At 41.1% G+C, this 23833-nt stretch overlaps 1 protein-coding gene across 1 annotated transcript in view; it reads right to left on the bottom strand.

Moving 5' to 3' along the window:
- LOC106500349 (multiple epidermal growth factor-like domains protein 6) overlaps nucleotides 1-23625 on the bottom strand; it is a 214467-nt gene extending 190842 nt beyond the window's left edge. The window contains exons 1-4 of the mRNA XM_067301588.1: nucleotides 23548-23625; nucleotides 9022-9156; nucleotides 8234-8343; nucleotides 6607-6711 (exon numbers count right to left, since the gene is read on the bottom strand). Coding sequence (XP_067157689.1) covers nucleotides 6607-6711; nucleotides 8234-8343; nucleotides 9022-9156; nucleotides 23548-23549 — 352 coding nt within the window. The 5' untranslated portion in view covers nucleotides 23550-23625. The remainder of the gene's footprint in view (nucleotides 1-6606; nucleotides 6712-8233; nucleotides 8344-9021; nucleotides 9157-23547) is intronic.
- Nucleotides 23626-23833: the final 208 nt, after the last annotated feature.

Genomic DNA, 23833 nt, shown 5'->3' with positions numbered 1-23833 from the left:
CAGCTATATTTCTCTAGCTCCAGCCTCAGGTTTCATGATGTCTGGTCAGACAACACATGTCCATTTTCAGGACAAAACAAACAAGCCCCCACACCTCACACACACACTTGAGGGCCAGGGAAGAAAGTGTTAATGGGACAGCTTCAAACCACACACTCAGCAGGAATATTTGATCTAAGGGACCATACTAGATATGGTCTGAAGTAAAGCACCTAAAACCCATATAATGTAGATGCAAGGTCCTAAGCACTTGCTACTTCAGCCTAGTGATCTGCTCCTATTGCACCACAGACCTATTGCAGACATAGCCTTGGTGATTGATATACTGTTAGCTCATCCACAGAGTTTCGTCTGGTGTAGGGAGAGCTTTTTCCTTTGGACACACCTGGAGACAGACTACTGCTGCTTCCTTCTGTACCTCCTATGGGCAGCAGAAAAGGAGACAGAAGCAAAACATCAAGAACAGGGAACTGTACAACTGCTTACAGAACTTCTGACCATTCAAGCACTTTATATATATATATATATATAAATAATATATATATATATATATATATATATATATATATATTTAAAGAGCATCTTGAGCCTCCAGTCCCTGTATTATGATGCATTTACTTGGGCAGCTGGGATTATATTTCTGCTCTTGTGTATTCTGAGAAGTCAGCTCGAATAGCAAGTGTCACTGAGATACCCTAATCAGGATGTCATTAGCATGATGTAATTGAAATGAACAACTATTAATTACTGAACCCCTTCTACCAGCTTATTAGAATATAGTCAAAGGAAACATTAAGCAACAGATCATCCTGTTAGGGACTAAGAACTCAGCCTAGCACCTTCTTAGAAGAGAAGGCAAAGAGAAAAACTAGTTCGGGAACAGTGTTTAAATATTTGTTTTCAGTGTTACATTACTGAAAAGAACAGGCCCACAGCAATCCAGGATTGTGTCTCAGATTTTAGCAGGCAGCTCCACATGTTATATTGGAAGGTTTTATCACCCACAGGAGCAGAATTTGTCATGGAGGACATGCCTTGAAGACAAGATAGTCAAAGAGATAGCCGGGGCGGGGGGGGGGGAGAATAAGAAAGTTCTAGCATTTACCTAGTAATGTTTGGTAATTTGGAATGAGAGATTATTTTAGGACAGAAGAAATGGAAAGTCTTAGATATTATGCATACTGAACTAGAGCAGTCTGAACATAAATTAGTTTTGTATCATCCCCTTCCATGCTCTCTATGGACTAATTAGGAATTGCTGTGTATTCTCCACTGTCAACACACTTCCACATTTGAAATTTCATCTTTGCTAAAACTGCACAGAAATTCCAGCCAGAATATGAAAACAAAATATGAGAACCCCCAGCAACAGCAAGAGCCTTGTGATCAACAGCACTGCATATGCACATGTGAAGAACTAACCTACCCTCAAATACACAAGCATTATCTAGTTCCACCAGGAAACAAAAATCCATAGAATACAAAACCATCTCTATTGGCAGCAGAGTCATGGGATTTTTAGACTTGTCATTTGCTATTTTAAGGAACCTACAAAGAATGAAAATTTGTAGCACCATTTTGTGGATATACTGTGCTCGTAAGGCTTGTCCAGATCTTCAGTCTCAAGACCGACCAAAAGACGCATTTCTCTGAGAGACCAGAATGACACAAACAGAGCATTCATTGCAAGTTTTATCAAATAACTCTTTGCAGGAAGAAATATTTACTAGAGAAAAGGGAAGGAAAGTACATCTTTCAGTTTGCTGGAGAGAAAGAGAGTATTTATGGTTGCAAGAAGATCCAGACTCCTTGCCATTTCAATCAAATATGCTTTAGAGAAGAAAAAAAAAGTAGTTTTACAGTGTGAACTCCTGGATCCACCTGGACTAAGATGTGCTGACATTTTCATTTACTAAGATCTTTATAGTTCAATATCTTAATAGCGTGTGACCAGAGTCATGGACGAGATTGACAGCTAGTCAATGAACTGACGAATATCTATCTCATAAGCATTTCATTTTAGCTACCCATGCAGCAGGCATTTTGCCTTTACACACACATTCCAATGCTTTTATCTCCTGCTTAATTACTTCGGTCTCAGAGCACTTTACAAAGGAACGAACTACCATTATAAAAATTTCATATACAAAGGAATTGAGGCACAGTGGTATTATTTGCCATAAGTTATTGAACTGATACCCAAGGTTAGCGGCAGGTGAAAGAAAGCTCTTACCTCAAATATCAGGGCAGAGCTGTATTCAGCAGACTACACTGTCTCTCAAAATGCAAAGAATACTTTGCTGTGTAAGAGCATGTAAGATTTCACCTGCATTACAACAAACATTAGTGTGAAATTTCAATATATTGACACTTACAATATTCTAGTGTTTTACAGATTCTATCTTAAATTTGTGTTCAGTTTTCTGCAAAGGATTAAGCCAAGATAACAAATGTTGTTCCCTGAAAAAGTCTACTTCAGTCATTCCTTGCCCACTTTTAAACACCTGAATACACCTCTCTTTTCAGGGATGCTCTATTTTTATTCCCTATCTTCCCCAATTATGGCAGCCTATTGCAGAACCTTCATAAAGCTGGGATTTTATTCTAGTCAAAATTACAAAGCTTTTCATTTCTCCTTCTTGCTTTCAGTTTAAGTATTAAAACCTGGAAAGCTGGAAGCATTTTGCAAAGCCAGCAATAACTTGAGGCTCAAAGACAAAATGCTCAAGAGCTCATTTTTTGCATTGGGCAATTTTATGTACAAAAGGAGTAAATGAAATTACCTCTGTTTGTAGAGTTTGGAATGTTTTCACTAGCTGCATGTCCAATTATGAGTCTCAGGACTGGATTAAACAAGCTAAATGAAATTAATTTACTTCTGTGTCCAGCTCAGGTGGCTAGCAGGCCTTGAACAAGATTACTAGGACAACTAGCAAATAACAATGAAACTAGCGCTGCAGCAGATTGTATTCTTGGCACCGGGGTTTGCTGTTTCTCTTTTTTGAGATACAAGTCTTCCCCCTCTTCCACTAGGCTCAGGAGAAATGGGAAACAACTTCCAAACAAGTTACAAAATAGAAAGAAATGCAGCTTGCAAGTTTATATTGTAATTGATACGAGTCTATTATTACAAGACAAATTGCAGCAGACAAGGAAAGAGACAGCTCAATCTGTTACTGAATCCTTGCAATGGCTGTATGAAGAGCTTGGCCATTTCACTCATAAATCTTTCTTTTAAGTTTTATTGCTCTTTGTGTGGGTAAAATAATAAAACTACAGAGTCAAGTATACAAGAGATGCAGTTAATGCATTTCTAGTCAGAATTTCATGACTTTTGTTACAGGAATCATAACCCATTCAGCATCTAATCAGAAATAACCTCATGTTACAGGTTGCTAAAACACAACATAATATATCTTGAAAAAGTCATTTGATATGATCATGCCAATTCCGAATAATCAACTCTATCATAAGTCATTATCAACAATCTGTTACAAACTTTCCGCGGGACAGACTGATGCAATGCATATATAACAGCTTGATTTTCCAGGAAGCTGAGCTACTGATTAACTAACTTAATAGCATATGTAAAAGCAACAACAAACAAGAAAACCCAGATTAGGAGTTTCTAGAGAAACATATTCCTATTTATTTCGTAGAGTAACTAATTGTAACCCATTTCCCTTTTGCAATAATTTCTTGTCTTTCTCCTATAGATCATAGTTGAAAGCAGGAGAATCACTGGAGCCGGCCCGTATGAACCTTTATAACTAGCTGTCAACACTAAACAGCAGAAGGACGAGCAACGAGATTGGAGGGGGCAACAAGATACAGACGTGTACAAAATACAGGCATGTGCAACAGCTTCGCTCAAATGAGTGAGTACTGCTATGAAATGGCAACGGTTCCTCCTCTGCCAGGAGACAGACAGGAGGCCACAACATCCCGAGTGACAGATAGCAAGATTACGACCAAGGACGCACCATCTCAGTACGGCCAGTGAGCAGCTTTCTGCCAGCCTCAGACCCAGGTTAGAGGCTCCCTCCCCCCATGAAGCCCCTGAGGGGGCCACACGAATACCCCCGTGAGGGAGGATCTGGGGATACAATCCAGTGGTCCAAGGAACAAGGAATTACGTCTCTGTACCAAAGACCGGCCCTTTGACAGCTCCACTATCGCAATACAGTCCCTTCCATTAACACTTTCTAGCCCCTAGGTTCTAAAACCACGAAGAGTGATCGGGCCGGTACTCATCTGTTTCACTGAATCCTCAAAACAAAATGGGATGATAGAGATCTGCTTTTCTTTTGGGACAACAGTAGGAAATAAAACAGTTTATTTTAGATTAAGGTTGCACATGCAAGTAGGGAGGAGGGTACAGGCTGGATTTAGATTACTATTAAAAAAAGACATACTATGTTACCATTAATACGTTCACATTAAATTCAAATTACTTAGAGGGGCAATGTTCCAACATCAGCCAGAAAAACAGAAGCTAAGGCTTCTTTTCTTTGCAACAAATATAATACAAACCTCACAAGCACCCGACTGGAGGCTCCTGCAATGGTTAAGAGGACTTACGCTCTAAATTGCCTTGCTTCTGTCAGGCAGCTGAATCCATAAGGTTCTTTCTGAAAGAAGGTTTTTCCTTCAGAACTTAATTTATAAACTCACTCCTGCCAGACTGCGATAGCCACTACTGTATAACCCTAGAAATGATGACTCCTGGGATTCCATTCAAACCCTTAGGAATCAATAGAAAGCAGACAAACCACCAAGATAAAGTTTCACCCAGTTGCAAAGAGCAAAAGCTGCAGAATACCTCGCGTTGTTTTTACAGCCGTTCCAGTTACCTTCCTGTGAAATACAGACAGCACAATCTCACCCCAGTTTTAAAATCTGACCTCCACTCTCCATATGCTGCATCCACATAATCTGCCTGTTGGGAATGTCTTAGCGCTGTAGATATTTCCAGACAACCAGTGCTTTTGGGGCTGGAGTTCTGAATTCTGATTCAGGTTTTTCTAACATGCAGAAGATCAACTCAGAAGACTAGTGAAAACAGTCTAGATTTTGATAAGACTTGTTACTTATTATATGGGCTCCTTAGAGGTCCTGAGCAAGCCTGCTTGCCTTGAAGTAGCAGCATTACTGTAAAGCCAATAACAAAGCAATCTTCATCGGTATAACCTGGCAGAAACCAATGCAACATGCATACATTTGTTGTTTCTGTTTGCAGTATAGAAACACACAGTTGCAGCATCATCACTGTAAGGCTGCTTATCTGAACTAACATTGTCTGAAGATAGACTTTGCCACACTTTAGTCTGATGCCAGCGGAAGTTTCATTGTAAAGTGCTTCGCATTTTATTTAAATGCTTGTTTTTTACTTTACAAATGAAAAGTGTCATCTACGATCAGGCTCCGAGGAAAACTAATCTATTGTCACATTTGATGATTTTTTGCATTTCCCACTTAATGTTTAATTTGCCTGCTGCAACTCCAACTGCTTTATTACCTTCACTTAGAGAGGAGGCTACTCACATGGACAGAACATTGCATTAGTGCAGTAAGCCCACGCGAGACTCAATCCATCATACAAGCCTTGGTGGAGCCCAGAGTATGACAGAGGTTATGGAACTCAAACGGTGCAATCCGTGTATCAAGCACATAGCTCAGCTTTTCAGCTCTCAAGTGGACTGTTGTAAACAAAATCATTACATTCCTTCTCATTATACTCTCCTTCCCATTTATACTTCATGATTTTATGAGATACAAACCAGGTAAAGGATGGGAACATGCAAGAATTAAGTAAAAACTGCATTCCTTTGAACAAAACGCAGCATGCTTCTTTTGAAGCGGAAGTTATTGTTTGTCTAATAAAGAGAAATCCCTTGTCCCAGTCACAGCCCACCCTAAAGTGCCGATTTTTTCCTTTAAAAAGCCATATGGATAAAATGCCATAATTTGAGGTTTACACAGTATGTGACATTATTAGGTCACAAACTACATGGAAAACCATTGCAGGGTTACCAGACTGTGAACCAGCAAAGACTCCCATTGACAGTGCGTGACGCTAAGTCACATACAATATAATCTGGCCTTCCTACTTTCAGGTGTACCGCAAAAGCCATTAATACGTTTGGTTCACTTGCTACATTCCTTACATACTCCCAGTTTCTTTTGACTTTTGTGAGTTTACCTTTGCAAGGTTAAAAGCAATGCTGAGAAATTTAGCAAGAGTGCCAGGCTACTTGCAAGAATGTGCAAGTTCAGAAGCAAGCAGCAGAAAGACATTCCATTTGATACCAACAGGGAGATTCAATGGCACTGTTCTTTACAGAAACTCAACCTCTATCAACCAGTCTGATTTTTCACGTTGCTTTGTTAAAAATGAATATAAAAACAGAAGCAAAATATGGAAAAACACAAGAGAATTGCCACACAACCAGTTAAAGTGCAGCAGATGTAATTTCCATTTGAAGTCAATGATATTTAATTATTAGTATTTTAATAAATTGTTAAATATGCATTTTACCTGAACACAAATGTGAAAGCAATGTAGTTCCCAGCAGATGCCTTTGAAACAATTTTCATTTGACTCACCATACTGGCAGCGAGGACCCTGAAATCCTGCAGGACACTGACACATCTGAGACCCTCCTTCCGAGCATTTTCCTCCATTGAAGCAAGTGCCAACAGTGCACAGCGCTAGTATACACAAACAAAATGAAACAGGTTTGGGGTTTTTCTGACTCTCCAGAACTGCCTCTTCATGTCACAGTTCCGCTGTAACAGGACCTTCCAAGTCAATCATTAAAAAAAAAAAAAAAAAAAACACACACAAGCTTTTGATTTTATTAAACCAGCTGGACTGCAACAGAACTTGTTATCAGGGGTATAACTATATTGATATGGTTATCTTGGTCTGAAATTAAACTTTAGTAAGAATAATTTAATTACAGACTTGGATGATGCACTTTAACTTCAAGATACTTCAGAGGCAGAAGAGTCAGTTTGATTGGACTAAAGATACTACCTGAATCCAGAATGACAGAAGAAATTACTGAAGAATAATGCAGAGCTGTTTAGAAAACACTGGTTCAGTAAAAGAGGTTATGTATGTCCAAGGAAATTATAATACTTCTCTCCTTATCCTCCAATGCAGGACATTTACTTACAATAAGGTAAATTCCACATACTTGAGCAAAGTTTGCAACAACTGAATGTACCAAATATAAAAGAATAGGTTAACCACTTTGGTGCCTTAAAGAATTGAAAGCAAGCCTGCACTGCTCTTTCGGGGAAAAAAAATAATTTTATATTGCCACTGGTGTTCAAATATTCTAAATTCCTGTAAGTCAGATATTAAAGTACAGATTGTAAACATATCAGGCTTCTTACAAGAAGAGAGATGCACACTAGATACGTAGCTTCAGGCTGAAACGAACAGGAGTACCTCTCAGGCTTGTTTCTTTTGCTGTTTATTAAACACAAAAAGACAATCATAAAAGCAAGCTCTCTGAATACAGCCCTTAAGTTGGTCCAAAGATTAAAAAAAAACACATAGGAACAGATGCTAACTTTCACACAGAAGATACAATTACTGACAAAACAGCAGCAAAACTGAACAGGGAATAGATTGTTATCATGCACTTTCGTGTCCTGTTAGCAGTGGCTAAGTGCTTCCTTATCATTTAAATTAAATTCTATTTTTTAGGAAAACATCCAATCATGATTAAAAGCTACTAATAGAAACAGGTTTTCCTCAGATGAATAACCTTAGGGTAGAAACAAGACAATTACTTCAAATATAGCAGCAACAGTGAAAAAGCCAAAACCAGTCAGACTCCACAATGAGTGCTAGGTCCAAGAAGAGCGCCTTATAGCACCCTTACCCTCCATAATTTGGATAACAGCACTAAATTAGGTTAGCCTGTCAAAGTAAGACTGGCCTGAGAATGCTGCAACAACTCTTATCAAAACCAGAATTTCTACCGTTTAGCTTAGAATTAGAGATACTCTGTACTTCTGCATTTAACAGCTTTTGTATTTTTAGAAAATCCTTTCTCTCTCCATAAATAGAGTACCATTCTTTACAACGGGGAAATGCCATTTACGAATAACAAGATGCAAAATCCATCCTTCTAAAAGTAAAATTCAGTTAGAAAGTAAGGCCTAAGAATATCATATGTTCTGTCCTTGTGCTATCACAGTTTTGCCATCAACTTACAGTGCAAACAGCCAGGTTCTTTGCCTTGCTGGACCCATCCAGGGCAGCATTTATAGACCGTCTGATGCTCCATTCTGTACACCTGCTTGTAAACTGTGTAGTACCCAGACCTTTGAGGAGAAATAGTTTAAGAGAACAGTCACAACTTCCGTTCAGCTTATTCACATCTCATCAGTAACAAACAGTACTCATACATCATGTCTACATTTTTTCAGACCCTGTCAGTAGCTCCTATTATAAACAAAGCAAATAAATGAAATGCCTCATGGTGACTTCCAATAGCTCTAATACAGGGCATGTCCACATACATTCTGGTGACTGTATTCAGACTAGTCAGAGATAATGGCATCCCATTTCATGATAAATTTTCTTCTAGTTTTTTGGGAGCCTGATCTTCCAACAACTCTAAACATAGGACAAACAGAAAGAAGTTCCATTTTTCAAAGCAGATGACTTGGGCAGCTGTACTTCACCTGAAACAGGAACAGGATCATTTTCTGACAATAAAAAAAAATTGTTGACTTTGCTGAGTTTTAGATCACAAGAAGTTCATAATACACTCAAAAAGTCACATTTTCTTCTTCTGTTCAATAAAACCAAACACAATCTTAAAAAAAGGCAAAAAAACTCAGCAGGACATGATATATCCATAAATAATGATTTTTTATATATATATAAAAAAATTCTGAGGGTGAAACAGAGTTCAAGACTTCCATTAAAAAAGGTACAAAGAACTTGTATCAAATTTCAGTAACAGAATTCATTTGTAACTATAGATAATATATTACCTTCTCTCATAGCTCACACACCACCTCCGCCCTGTGCAACCTTGCTTCCACATCTTGACAGTACGACTGAAGGCTTGAACACATGGCTGCTGGTGTCCCACCAATGCCAGCTCAGACTCTGGGCAGACGTTTGGCCTTTAGGGAAAGAAAACGAGAAAGAAAATAAATTCTGTGTTAGAAATAATGTGTAAGTCTTAAAAGTGCATAAAGCTAAGTTATAAAATAAATAGTTTGAAATGGATTTTATATTGCTACTTGAAAATATTGCAATTCTGCAGTTTTTTTCACTCTGAAGTGATCACAAACAGCTCTCTTGTAAGAATATAGCAGTCATACACCTGAAAATCATGATCTGATGAAGTCAGGATGGCAAGTGTCCCACAGACTTTAATTGAGCCAAGATTTCATTAGAGTATTGGCTAAGTCGTGAGCATGAACGCATTTCTGATAGCAATTTTTACACGAACAGAATAAAAGTTATTGGCCTCTGAACAGTTAGGCTAGCAAAATGTGACTGCACTTTGTTCCCAGAAAATGAACGCTAAAACATCTGAGCAGGGTTTGACCGCAGGCTGAGCAGACGCTTTGCCACCCGCAGATGACAGCGCTCCAGCATCCTTTCAGAGGCAGCACTGCCTGGATGGACGGTGCTGCACGGGCCAAGCAGCAGGTGAGCGAGCCTGCAGGGCTCCGGGACAACGCATATACGGGAGCTGCCGGAAACCACGCCGCTAGGGATCCTTCAACAGCCCCCGTTTTAGCTGATGTAATATAGGGTGGGGATCCAAGACTTCGCAGCCACAAGCACCGACCTCCACAGCTTACACTGAATAGCCAGACTCCCTCCACACATATGCAATGAAAACACAGCTTCTACCCTAGAAAACAGTACAGAAACTAAACATACAACAAAATCCAGGCTTGGACAAGCCAGTCCAAGCTTTGCCACCGATTCAAGGGGAGATGAGATTTCTATCTGAACGCCTGCTGTGGGAAGAGCACATTTTGTAACAGCCCCCCGCGGCTAGCAGCTCCCTCAGGGAGGCACACGACATTTATAGCGGAGGAAGTATATTAGTTCTGTGCTGATTACTCCTAAAATAACAAGGCAGCAAACAGAAGCGTTGCTCTGTAGGATGGTATGCAGCATTCGTCCCGCTACCAAGCCCCGGTTACAAGAACAGAGGTGCTTTAGCAGGTGTGGCTGGTCAGCACAGAAGCCAAGAGCGCTTCGCGCTGGCGGGTCTGCGGAGACGGCGGCCGTATTCTCACCGCGCCGTCCTGGGGGGAACCAGGCAACGCCGCGCACCCCAAAACAAGCCTGCAAGAGACACGTGCAACCTCTGACTAGAGCCAGAGCTGACTGCATCAGAACTGACAGTGATTTGGTGCTGTTTAGAGTAGTTTACACCTTGTTAATGTAATAATTAAATCATTGCTAAAGCAACGCTTTGCAAGTTTAAGCCTCAACAACTTGAGCGCAGAGGGGCACAGGAATGGTTGTATCCCTACTCTGGTAGGTGGCAAGCAACACTTAGCAGCTGTCCCCCATCAGCTCAGAGAGGTGCTACGAATTCTCATTTTAGAGACGCCGTTCAGGCTAGGCAGCAAGAGGAACCACACACGCGTGGTAGAAAACAATTTTTTCGCATTAATAAGATAGATAACAGTTATAGCCCAACAGCTGCCTGGCTGTTAAAGTTATCATTAGCTACATTGGATATTATTAATACCTCATTCATGATTTACAGCGCTTTTTATCTCAGAGGCTCAAAGCACTTTACAGCTCCCTATTAAGTCTGAACACCACACAACGTAGCCTTGCTAGTAAAAGAAAAAATATATATACATGCCTTTCATCCGTGGATCTTGAGGTAGTTTACAAACATCATTAAATTAAGCCTGTGCAGAACAGGAAAATACTATAAGCGTGATCATTTTTACTGATGAGTTAAAGAGATACTTGGAAGAAACCTTGCATGCCCAAATCAAAGCCACAACACCCATATGGCAGAAGAGCCTAGAACAGAAGCCCAAGAACAAACGTATTTCCCATCGTTTTGGTCACCATAAGAACAATAGAGAGTGGCAGGCGCTGGCTTATTTAACCAGTAGCCAGCACAGGCTGTATTTTGCCCAAACTGTGGTCTCAGCTATAGCATCCTAACGCCTGCTCTACCAGCTTCTTTACAAGGAAGAGACTCTACCAGAACTATGATATACTTGAAACACAGATAAGAGCTGTAATATCAGGACTGAAAGTTTGGACCATTACTGATTTCCACCATAATTCAATCATTCCTGCCTTCCATCAAACAATTTGAAAGTACTGCTATAGGACAAACTTTCCAGAGGGTTAATACAAAAAACAGCAACCTAAACACTACTGTGCAAGACACTGAGCTCCACAGAGACCAATCATGCAAAACACCCCAAATTGGAAATTCTAGCAGGACTAACAGCTCCCCATCTGAGGGGAACACTTGGGATGTCCACCTCAATTACAGACAGCTTCACACTAGAGAACCTTATATTGATAGAAATTGTTTTCCTGAACCAGAACCCTCTTTCCCTAGGCTTTGAAAAGACTGCCACCCTTCAGCACCCTAAACCACATTTTCAGCAGACCAAGACACATCTGGATGAGACTGTTCAACAAGCATACAGTATGATCAACCACAGTGATCACATCTTAATTTTCCACAACAGAAAGTTGCATCTTACACATCTGTATTGCAGAACGTAATATATGCTTCAGCCAATGCACTAAGAGTCCTCTCGGAAACCACAGATGTTGCAAACAACTTGAACATACCAAAATAAACTCACATAGACAATCAGTAAGATGCAGAAACACCCAGTTGCCAGTGACATAGGTTCCCCCTCTCTCCCTCCCCCCGCTACAGTCAACCATCCCTCCTCTGACCTCTTAATCCTACTCTTTGCTGGACAGGATTCTTGCTCCCACTCTTCCCCCTCCACCGTGCACCCACAACAGCCCATTTGCCATGTTGCTCTGTATTTCGTATTCTTTGGGTTCACCCTAGCTGCAGCTGCCAACGGAAGGCAGAAGACAGCAGCAACGTAGGCGTCCGATTGTCTTACACTCCTCCGGAAACCATCCTACCTCCACGCTCCAGTATCATCTCCATTACTTAACAACCCTTTACATGTGTGCCAGCTACCTTTTCCTCTTGAATTACCTCACCATTTAACACATTTAAGTTCACAGCAATTGTTCCCAACCCATTCTTAGCTCAAAGTCTACCGTTTGTGTTTCAGATCCAAAAAAAGTCTTTGTATGCCCAAAATCTTGTCTGTTCCCCCTCTGCCACCAGCCCCCCTTACGTCAGTTGGTCTAATAAAACCCTCGCCTTACTTAGCAACCATGCCTCACTTAGCAGGCTTTTTAAAACGACTCTCCCTCCAGTGAATAGAACATCATGTACTGATAATTCATGCATATCTCCTTTTATTAGAATTGCCTAAAACTTTCCAGATAAAGGTACATTCATCTGCACTGCTCTTCCATAAATAAAAGAAAGAAGCTGACAATTGTAATGACATTCCGAGCCCATCCTATAAATTCTTACTCGTGTGATGTTTTGCCACGTTTCCAGGAATAGCTGTATTGACTTCTATGATATAGTTAATAGGAACAAATAGCACTCGCACAGAATAAAGCAAGGCAGCAGCATAAAGTCATATGTTTATTAAGATTTATTCAGAGAAAGCCATTCCTCCTAGATGCCCTTGGGATAATTTAAAGGCAGATATCAAAACCTCTGCTACGTTATAATTAAGTTGCAGCAATTGCATAACATGTAATCCTCTGCTGGCAAAACTAGCAAATAAAACACTCCCTCTCCAACAGTTAGCCATCTTCACAGCCCCCGCACCACTCAACACACCAATTTTTAGTCATCTGACTCATCACGCTGATACATTAAACTTAAGAACAGTTTCTTGAACAAAAGTATAATTATTGAAAACAGTTTTGTATTATGGCTCCCTACTGAATAGAGGACATTTCATCCCTTAAAACTAAAATGAAGCCTTAAGTGGATGCAATGGTACATTTAAAGGAAGAGAGCTCCATTTTTAATCCCTTGCTCTTTGCTTTCAGAAAATATTTCTTAATGGGAGTTTAAGTGTTAAAACAAGCAAAACAAATGTCTATTATATTCTACCATTTGATTGATACACCAGTCCCCTAAAAACCTTTTTATACTGATGCTCTCTGTTAGCCAAGACTAACACGAAGGCTGTTATTAGCTTGTCAGTCTGATTCAGGCAAACCAGAAAGCCCTTTTTTAATACTTGCGTTAGGAGACTGCCCTTTAAACAAAGACACCCTACACCCTCCCAGCTCAGGACTCAAGATCCTAATAAACACATAATTAGGCCAACATGAAGTGAGAGCAGCCTTGTCTAGTTATATGGCTGTGATGCCTGTGGACCACCGCAGAAGAGAAAGTTCACAGAAGAAAAATTAAAAGCATCTCCAGGAGAGGTATAATTCATTCCTATGTTTAGATTTTGAAGAGGAAAAAATGCATCTTAATACAGAAAAACCACCACAGAGGTCTATTAAATACAAAGACAGAAAACCTGCTTCAAGAAGTCCCTGAGCCTCAAATTATTGAGGATAAAGCAATTATTCAGGCAAAGATTTATTGTATGCTTGCCCTTTTCTTACACTTTTTGTGAGCCATTTGCTGTCCTCTCCTGGAAGCAGGACGAGCTAGATGGAGTCTGCTCTCACCCATTCAACATGAGAATTTATTTCACAGTATTTGGACTTTCTCTGAAAACTCCATATCCTCAAGGCATATTGTTACCTGAGAATCTCAACTTGCATTCAGAAACAGCCTTCCTAGCCTTGTGGTTTTAGAGAAAAGCTTGCAAAATATCTTTAGGTTCAAAAGCCAGAAAGCAAATGAGAAATTATGTTCTGCATCTTTTAATCTTGCAGTTTCAGGGGGAACCTGACTTCATTCCTGAATGACTGGATTTGATGACACAGACTGAAGTCTTAAAGAAACCAGGTTCTTTTGAGACAATTTGCAAACACTGAATAAAGTCATACTCCAGTATGCAAGACAAATTTTATTGGCAGTTTCCTAACTAGTAGGATGTACACACAGGTCTCAAGCTGCCCTCACCCTGAAAAAGGGCCAGGGAGGGGAGAGTGAAGACTCCTGGAGCTTCCCACCCTGATTATCAGAAACATTCTACTTGGTTCCTATTAAAATTAAGTTTTCCATTCAAAGTAAGCTTATCTAACAAATACAGAAAAGCTCAGACACTTCAACACCAGTGGGAAAAATCCACAGATCCTACAAAAAACCAGAAAGACGCTGAGTTTTGATCACTTCAGCATATGGCAAAAAGCCTAGAGACTCCAGTGATCTGCTGAACCCCCAAAGCACCTTCTAAGTCTTCTGCAACTCTCACTACATCAGTAGTGCTACTCTTGCCCGTGATTCTGCAAGTCCAAGAAAGATACTAGAATGGCAGCTACCTCTTACACACACATCCACCCGAGCATAAATAACAATAGATTGGCTCTTCTGATGAGGTGCACATTGTCTTCCACATAACAAGGGAAGAGACGGTTGCAGGTACAGGCCACCTGCTCCTGGGAGCACAGAGGCTGCCTTCTGCACATGGTCCCAGCATACCTGGGGTTCCAAAAACAGACAGACAGGAGGAAATAGAAAGACAACTCAACACTGAGGTAAAAAGGGAGCAGATGCACCATTTCAAAAGGTGCATCAGCTTTCTGCAATAGGGATATTCTTTATTATTCTGTCCAGCAAAATCCCAAGACCTGACCCTTTCAGTGACAACTGAAGTCAGTCTCACATACTCTATCAATCCACATTTTTTCCCCCAACCCAAATCAAGAAGCTAAAGGTAGCAAGTTTAATGGTAGTGAGACAGCAAATACATCAAGAGGTCCCTAAAGGTTTCTTTCAACAGCACAAATTTTAAATCAAAGCATTAATGAATATGAACCAAAGAATGATTTGGCTGCCTAATTTTAGGCCTTTCCACAGAGACTCAGTGAATGACACCAACTTCTACACTAAGCCAGAAGGCTGTTAATATTCTCCTAAAAATGAGATGTTGTAGCTGCACTGCCTCAACTGAAAAATTTGCAGCCTGAACACTATTGATCTTCTCTGAAACAGTCAATAGATGAAACCTGCCATAAGAAATGACTTACAGGAATTCTATATCTTCAAAATACTAATTGGTTAAGGGCTCCCCCCCCTTTCTGCTATTATTAAAAATGTAGAAAAACAATCTGTATGCTTTTCCAGATCTATTTCAAAAAGATCAAACCAGAACTATACCCAAGGAAACAGAGATTATATTAGGGGCTGAATTCTCCACTCTGATAACAACTAGTGACTTTACTCTAGATATATACCAATTTTGATGAGAATGTAGTCATACATTGTTATAATCACTAGGCTAGATAATAACTAGGCTAAAAATTTCTTTGGCCAGAAATATCTCCAGATCTCCTCCCACCTCCATCCAACCAAAATACTCCCAGCATAGTGGTTTTTATTATAAGAGGATAAAAGATTTGGGACTGTGCAAAATCACACTGCCCTGTAGAGGAGAAAAGGTCAGCTATAGGACATTGTATGCAAACAGTGTGTTAATTAAAAAGCTGCTACAAATATTATCTCAATAAGAGGAAAGAAAACTTCATCTGGGCAAAAATCTCATTATGAAATAAGTCATGGAAATAAAGGTCTGAAGAGGAAAAAATACGTATTATTGAATATCAACAATAATTCAGAAAAGCTGAGACTTCATAAACTGCTTTTCTCCCCTTTTTAAACTGCTGTGCTCCCCTGTCTACTCTTAATCTGAAGACTCATTTCCCCACATTCCTCAGATAAAATTAATGAGCACTACCAAAGACGATTAGGACATACTGCCCTCTTGACCACTAATCAATCCCTGCTCTCTACTGGTTCTGTATCAATATCTGCAATGCTGATATGCCCTCTGGGAGTTAGATTGCAAGCACCAAGCTCATTTAGATTAGGTCTCATTATCATTACTGTTTTCTGGAACAGTGGACGAAGGTCCACCACAGAAGACTCTTCTAACCCCACAGGTTACTAATGCACTGCTGTGTTGTATTCACATCCTCTCTGATTAGATGGAACAGCTAAATAACACGACAGTTCTTTCAGCCTTTGTGCACTGCATCTAGATTCAGACCAAATCAATGAGATGATTAATTACACACTCCACTATTATAGTGACAATAAGATTTTTAGTCCCTACAGCTATCAAAGCGCAGCGTCTGTCGTTTAGCTGCTATTTAGCAATCTTCACCCCCCACCACCACCCTCAAGATAGAATAGTCTATTTTGGTTAGCAAGAAATGCAGCAGATTAACATGCACATTCAGATCATTTAACATGATTTGTGTAAGTCACTTAAAAAAAAAAGATTCAGGCCCTGATTCAGTAGGCTGCCAAGTACCCCCAGACCCCAGCAACATCCAGCAACATAGTTTCTTCCACAGGCTCACTTCTGCAGGCACTGCATGGTTTCTGCAGGATCAAGTTGATCTCACAGGGGATGGCAAAGAGGCTAAGAAATAGTTTGCATGTCCTCACTCTTAAGATAAAGCAAGTAACTGCCCAGAAGTCAGACAAAACTGAGCCCTAACAAGAAATCTGAGATTATGAGGGGAAGACAAAGCAGCAGCAGCCATTTCTAGGTATAGTTTCACATTAACTGCACCCAAGCTCTATTATCATTTCCCTGAAAAAGACCTAACTGCAGAAGTATCCTGAGTAGATGTGCCAGGTACACACACTTGAGTTTCTTTTGGCAAGAAGGCACTTGACACTAAAATATTAAAATAAAGGTCACTGAAAGCTTTCATATAGTTTGAGTCAGAAGGAGGAAAAACACTCATTTTAATTTACAGTGAATGCTGCATTGCTTGACAGTGAAACTAGCTGGAAGCTAGTGAAACCCTCGATTTCAGTTTGGCAGTCAACATCCAGGACTTGTCCATCTCTTTTCTGGTGGATGTCAGATTTTAACAGGTCATAGCCAAAACCTCTTTTCTCAGAAGCTTACCTTCGAAGCAATATATAATATAGGAAAGAAAGCTTAACACTGAGAATATTGGCATATAAGAAGCTAAAAGCTGAAATTCCAAGTCAGTTACTCCCCTATAAACCGTCAATTTGATACCATTGATGCAGAATGCCCATTTGATTTTAAGACTAAATAATCATAGTAGAGGCTATATATTTTATGAATTTTAGCCACAAAAAAATTGTGGCAACAGGTACACATTAGTGGATTAGTGTTCAACAGCAAACTGGCAAAACATCTGGATCTTTCACAATGGAAACTTATACTAAGGCTCTGAACGACCCACAGATTCCCCATGGCATTCTTCAGACAAAAAACACGCAGGTCTTTGTCTCAAAGAATGAAGTTATAAGAGATGAGTACATGCAAGTGTATTTTTTACAACTGATGATGCATCTGGGGAGAGTGCTAGCAACTACCAACAGGAGCACAACCACCAAACAGTACTGTAAGGGTTAAGGTGTAAAGGAACCAACATCCTTCTAAGGGAATACTCGCACCTGAAAAGACGACAGAACAGCCATGTATTTGGGGTCTAATTTCAGATGCACCTTAACAAGTCTTCTTCTCAGGCATAGCTTGAGATGATATATGTTATGTTATCAATAAGGAATTAACTCATATATATAAAACCACAGCATGGGCATGTCAGGGTGTTCTCTACTAACCCAAAACTTAACGTAAGTTCTGCTCTGACTTACATACTTACAAATGGACGCTGCTAGGGTGTTTCTGCTAGGGAATACAAAGAAAAATAAACTTTGGCCCTCTGACTTCAAAAAGCAGCACCACACTCCTCTTTTCACACCCATGAGATCATAGCTTCATCCATGGGATCAAAGGCACAGAGAAACGCAACTAAATGTACAGTTTGCCATGTGTACACATTATACCTGGAGCGTGCACCTTTTTAAAGGAAAGGGCAACAAGTTCAAGTTTACCCCCAGAATAATTAATGACTAGTTTTAGACCAAGACCAGCATTGAAGCCAAAGTACAAAACAGAGACTACGTATGTTCAGTGTACAATTTTCAAATACTTTGAGGAGAAAAATTTCTTTTCATTATTGCTAAATCAGAAATAAATTAAAAGCAGTAGATTTCAGACAGAATGTAAGCAATAACAGACTTGAATTTCAGAAGAAGGAAATCTATTAACTGTGTTCAAAGAGAGAAGGTATTTAATTGGTGAATAACATGGGTTTGCAGTACAGTCGGTTAATTCTCAGAGAGCCAAAGTGCTGTTTCCAGCAAAGAAGGTTCTGCTAAGGAGTCACCAAATGCTATGTTTTAAACTAATAGATAATCTTACCCACCCCTCCAAGAATTTTCTTCAGTTTTACTAAAATATCCTGTGTTCTCCCTAAAATACCTAGGGCATTACATACCTAGAACTGAGGCAAATCAGAGCTGGAGAAAACCAATGCAGAAGAAAGAAGTCAAAGTGAAAAAGTCTGTGCTTCTCTTAAGAAATCTGAAATGCTTTAGCTAACATTATGCGTATCCAGTAACTAAGTGGCATCAATATTTCAGAACACAGCACAGTCAAACCTGAAGAAAAAGTGACAAGTCCTTTTGTTTTGGTGTATTTTTGGACAGCAATTTAGGAGTCCAAATCTCATTAAAGTAAATGGGAGCTGGGAGGCTTACCTACCTTAAACTTGCAACTTTTAATCACAATAGCTTATATAAATACACTATGAGAGATTTATGGGTGGCAAATTTCTAAAACCTCTTGTATATAGGTTATGCGAGGTACATGTTATGACACAACAAGCATAAAACTGGAAAACATTTTACAATCAATCAGGAGATCAGGTTCATCTTCAAAAAATACAGCAGCTTCAGGCTATCAGATTTTATGGCTGTGTATTTTCATTGTCTTATGGCTATTTCAGAGTTTAGGAGGAAGTCTTGATCTCATTTTTCTCCGGAAGACTGGGAAAACATGTCATAAATCAGGAAAAAAAGTACTATAGCACAATGACACTTGTTCACTATCTTTAAACCTCCTGCCAATGAGAATACCAGGGAAGAAAAAGACGCTTTTATTATCTGTTAAAAGACTAAACTCAATAATTTTCCTCCAGAAACACTGTTGAAACAAAAGCTTTAAACGCAAACTCCTGAAAAATGTAATTCTGCATTATTACGTAGACCAGCATGAGCTCTATCTGGTGGCAACACACTGTAGTGCAGAGGCTAGAAAGATAACCTGGTTTTGTTCAGCGTTCAAGATGAGAAATCTTGCAATCACACTTTAACATTTATTTGTACTTCCTATCAGTTGAGTATCTTAGTAGTGGATATCAAAGAGAAATAATATGGGGGGGGGGAACCTGCCACAACTTTTATCCCAACACATTTAAATCATGTTTACTAGAATCATGTTATCCAAACTTCAAGGGATGGAAGTAGATATTATTCAGGAGTATCAAGAGTTTACCATAACCTAAAGACTCTAGGCGGACAGGACTGGAAGAAGTACTCACAATTTCAGCTGAAAGAAAATAATTTTGTTAGGTAAAATTCAGTACTCCAAATTAGAATTTGGCAGTTACCCTGGGTTACCTGCATCACTTCAAAGGTATAGAAAGAGGTGATTTAAATAAAGCAGAAACCAAAACCCAACACCTGCTTGCACATAAGATACAAATGTCAATATACCACAGTGGCAAATCGGGTCCTTACTCTCCCTCAAAAGCCCGCAACCTATTTTTAAATGTTAAGTCCAGAGGTGACCTTATGATGTTTCATTGAAAGAAATGGAAGCAGTTTCTACTACATTTCAGCTCCCAAACCTAAACATACTTCTAGCCCTTACTTAAGATGCTAGGACTTTCCTCACACCTGCAAATTGGCATCACTGGAGGTGAAGAAACAGTGCATTTGCTAAACAGGCAAAACATACTGAGACAACTTCTCACCAAGAAATGATTGCACAACCTACTTCTCACCTCACTTGTGATAAGTCCTATGACAAAAGTCTAGGCTCCAAGACTAAGCTGTATCACCACATTCTTCACAGAAGCATTTTCTGTATTATTTTGTTTTCTGTATTGCATTCTAACATATTTAAAGTGACATCCAATTTGTCCACCTGTAACAATCAAAATGCAGAGGCTGCATCTCCTTGAATGAAAATATTTTGTAAAAAAGTTCGTTCTGAAGTGCATTTCGCAGTCCACACAAAGACGTGTACTACTTTTTTTAAAGCACTAACTACTTGCATAGAAGAATTAAGTACTGTTACTTAAAGTACTTCAAAATAGTGTCCACAACCACACCTCCGTTACCAGTGAAGCCCTGTACAGCAATAGTCATGCACCACTGTAGCCCAACCACTGGCACAGTTAGCAGACCAAGTTTACATGAGTGTTGCAAGTGCAGATAGCATCCTGAGTGTTAGGTTTTGCTTTTGGGAATCTGATTTATCTGGAAGAACATGAGTAAAGCCTGCAAGTCTATGGTGCTTGATAGAATTGAGGAAGCTGCAGAACTTAAGTTTTGCAGACAGGAATCCACCTCTAAATCCAGGTGTACCCTGGGGTGTGACCAAGTTTGCTTGCTTACACAGAGTGAAAATAGGCAGCTGCAATCTTTTAGCAATCAAAAAACCAATAAAGCAGCAATTTTGATGTAGGATTGTGACTGGATCTTCTCAGACCAGACCGCACACTATAGACATCATCATGGACCCACAAAACCACAGAGCAAATCAATACCTAATGCTGAAAAGGAAGCAATTTACCTTGCAATTTTTCAGAAATGAGTGAGGGCTTTTTGTCACTTGGGAACAAATGAACCCATTCTTGTCTCAAGTCCTTACTAGGAAAGGCAACACTTACTGCACAAAATGAGTTCTTGTAACCATTTCTGCCTTTTGTTCTGTTCTACATAGCTAACTGTAAGCAAACAGCTGTACTTCTAAAACTTGTAGTGGATTATTTCTCTAGAAAAGGAGTTCCCATTTTTCACAGCAATTCAAGCCTTCTACACTTAGCTCCTATTTTTGCACTGTCCCATTACTACCTCTGATGAATCCACAATCCTTCAATACTAAATAGCTACACATCACCCTATAATGTGTACCCTATACACCCTAATTTTAAATTACAGAGCTGACTGCAGGAAAGTGAGCTGCTGAAGATACGTGCTTTAAGATGAGTGAGTGATGGTTAATTACTCATTTAAAGGCCTAAACAGCACGCTTTTTGATGAAAACCATACATTTGTACTCCGGTAGTTCCAGCATCCTCTAAAGTTCTAATACAAGACCATCAAGGGCTAATTGTCTGGAAACACAGTTGATGGAAATAGCTAGTCATCCTATAATCTGTTCTACATTAAGTCTCCTCGGGGGGCTTGGAAGCAGAATACCAGCATCCACATTGAACCCTTGCATTTTTAGCTAGAAGCAAGTACTCAAGTTAGCAGCAGAACAAAAACAATTACGAGGAATATCCTGTACGTTCTCAGCCACATAAGATCTCAATCAAAACAACAGCAGTAAATGCTAACAAGAGAGCACCCAGCATGATGTGTTCCAAGGGATGCATTTGTAGTCCTTATCCCATTGACAGCAGATGACCAAAGTCAAAGGAACAAAACTGTAAGAGTAGAAAGAGGTTATTGATTTAAAAAATAAAAATAAAGCCTTCTGGATTGCTCCCACTGTTCCCCAGTGAAAGGTGGCAGGCTTCCCCCTAAGGATCAGGGGCTTCTTGTATTTCTGTTTACACCAAAAGTAAAGACCCCAAATAGTGCAAAACAAGTGTGGAAGAATACTTGTACTTGCCCTAACTTAAATAGGGCAGTGAGAGTTACAGTATTTTCAGGAATATGCCACTTGGGCAAAGCACCCAAGGCTTTGCCACAGGTATTTAGTTTTCTCAGATTGCTGCTGGTTAACAGTACACTGCTACTCCCAGTGACTTGGGCAGATTGGGAATAGTTTCATACAGCATCATTTCCAAAAGGAAATGTTCTTTTGGTGACACTATCTTACAAGGGTAAAGGCAAACAAACAAAAAAAATTGTTTTGAATTGAAGCAATTCACACTTAAAGCTTCCCATCTTCAGCTTCCAAAGTGCAGAATCATAGTTACTACTTATGTCAAACACAAACAGAAGTGATTGTAGGTCAACAGTATTCTTCCTCATATTAGAATAAGGGCTTATAAAAGAGAGAAGCAAGCCTGAATGAAACACCAAGTGCTTTTAGAGAACAAAAATACTTTAATCAGAAAGCGAACTTGATTTCCTTAAACATTATGATGGGTACTCACTGTTCTAGCAAAATGGAGTATTATAAACCACTTCTAGTATTTCTAGTAAGTATGTATTTACAGAATATTTCCTAGAAAACCAATGAGGGATAAACACTGAAGTTTCAATTTCGTGACAGAATATGGGAAGCACATGCTACAGAAGTGAATTATGAAAGGGTAGGGTGAAGTCAAAGAATTAAGTCAAAAAAAAAAATAGGAACAGCAAACTGATTAGAAATTAAGGTACACAGAGACACTAAGAAGTTAGCAGATTGCTCGCAAGTTTGGGGGGAGGGGGGGCAGGAGAGACTGTGGCTGTTTCTTAAAGAACAGGGGGCACCTTTCCCCTCTGCACAGCTCCTAACACAAAGCAGGGGACAGCTGCCATAAACTTCAATTTCCACGAGCAAAAACTTCGCAAGCAAGATTTTCGCACGTTCTCCGCTACCCCACTTCAGAACTTGACCAGAAAACGGCCGCTCGGTAACAACCCGACGGCACGTTCACGCCGTGGGACGCTTCCCGCCGCGCAGGAGCCCGCCCGTGCGCGCAGCAGAGCGGAGCGGGTCCTTCGTGCGGGAGCCGCCGCCGCCGCCGCCGCGCTGCCCCGCTCGCTCGCCGCCCCCGTCCCCGCCGCCCCCTCGCGCGTTTTGCCACCGCGACTTTCCCCTCGACGGTCTCCACCAGGCGACGCTCACCTTAACCCCCTGCAAGCCCCGGAACAGCGCACCCTGCGCCGGGCTCTGCCCCGCCGCCCTTTCGCGTGGTTTTTTGCTTTTTTTTAAACGAGGAGGCAGAAACAAGCCCAGCGGCACCGAGGCGCTGCCGGGAGCGCGGTCCGGATCCCCGACGGCAGCGGGGGAGCGCGCGGGCACACCAGGGGCTGCGCCACGAGGAACCGCTCCCGGATAGCCCCGCAGCCCCGCAAGGGGGGGGGGGGAAGGGGGTAAATACAGGGCCCACCCACGCAGTGAAGCTCGCCCCGCCGAGGCGCGGCCACAGCGCCGGGCACCCGCGAGGCGAAGGCGGCCGCGCCGGGCAGCGGCGCTCCGCGGCTCCAGCTTCCCCCCCCCGCCGCCCCCCAGCCCGGCCCGGCGCACCGCACTCACATGCCCCGCTGCAGCGGCTCCAGCGCCCAGCACAGGCACCACGCCAGCGGCAGGAGCAGGGGCGCCAGCCCCGCTCCGGGGGCCATGGCCGGGCGCGCCGCCGCCACCGCCGCCGAGCAGCGGCAGCAGCCGGGGCCGCCCGCCCGCCGCCCTCCGGAGCATTTAAAGCGGCGGCGCGGCGCCGCACTGGCCGGGCGGCGGCGGCGGCCCTGCCCCCGGCCCGCCCCCTGCCCCGGCCCGCCGGGCGGAGCGACCCCCTCGGCGCTTCTCCTCCTCCTCCTCCTCC

The sequence above is a fragment of the Apteryx mantelli genome, chromosome 9 (assembly GCF_036417845.1).
Source record: "Apteryx mantelli isolate bAptMan1 chromosome 9, bAptMan1.hap1, whole genome shotgun sequence".
NCBI classification, from domain to species: Eukaryota; Metazoa; Chordata; class Aves; order Apterygiformes; family Apterygidae; genus Apteryx; species Apteryx mantelli.
This window is presented reverse-complemented; position numbering and strand designations above follow the sequence as displayed.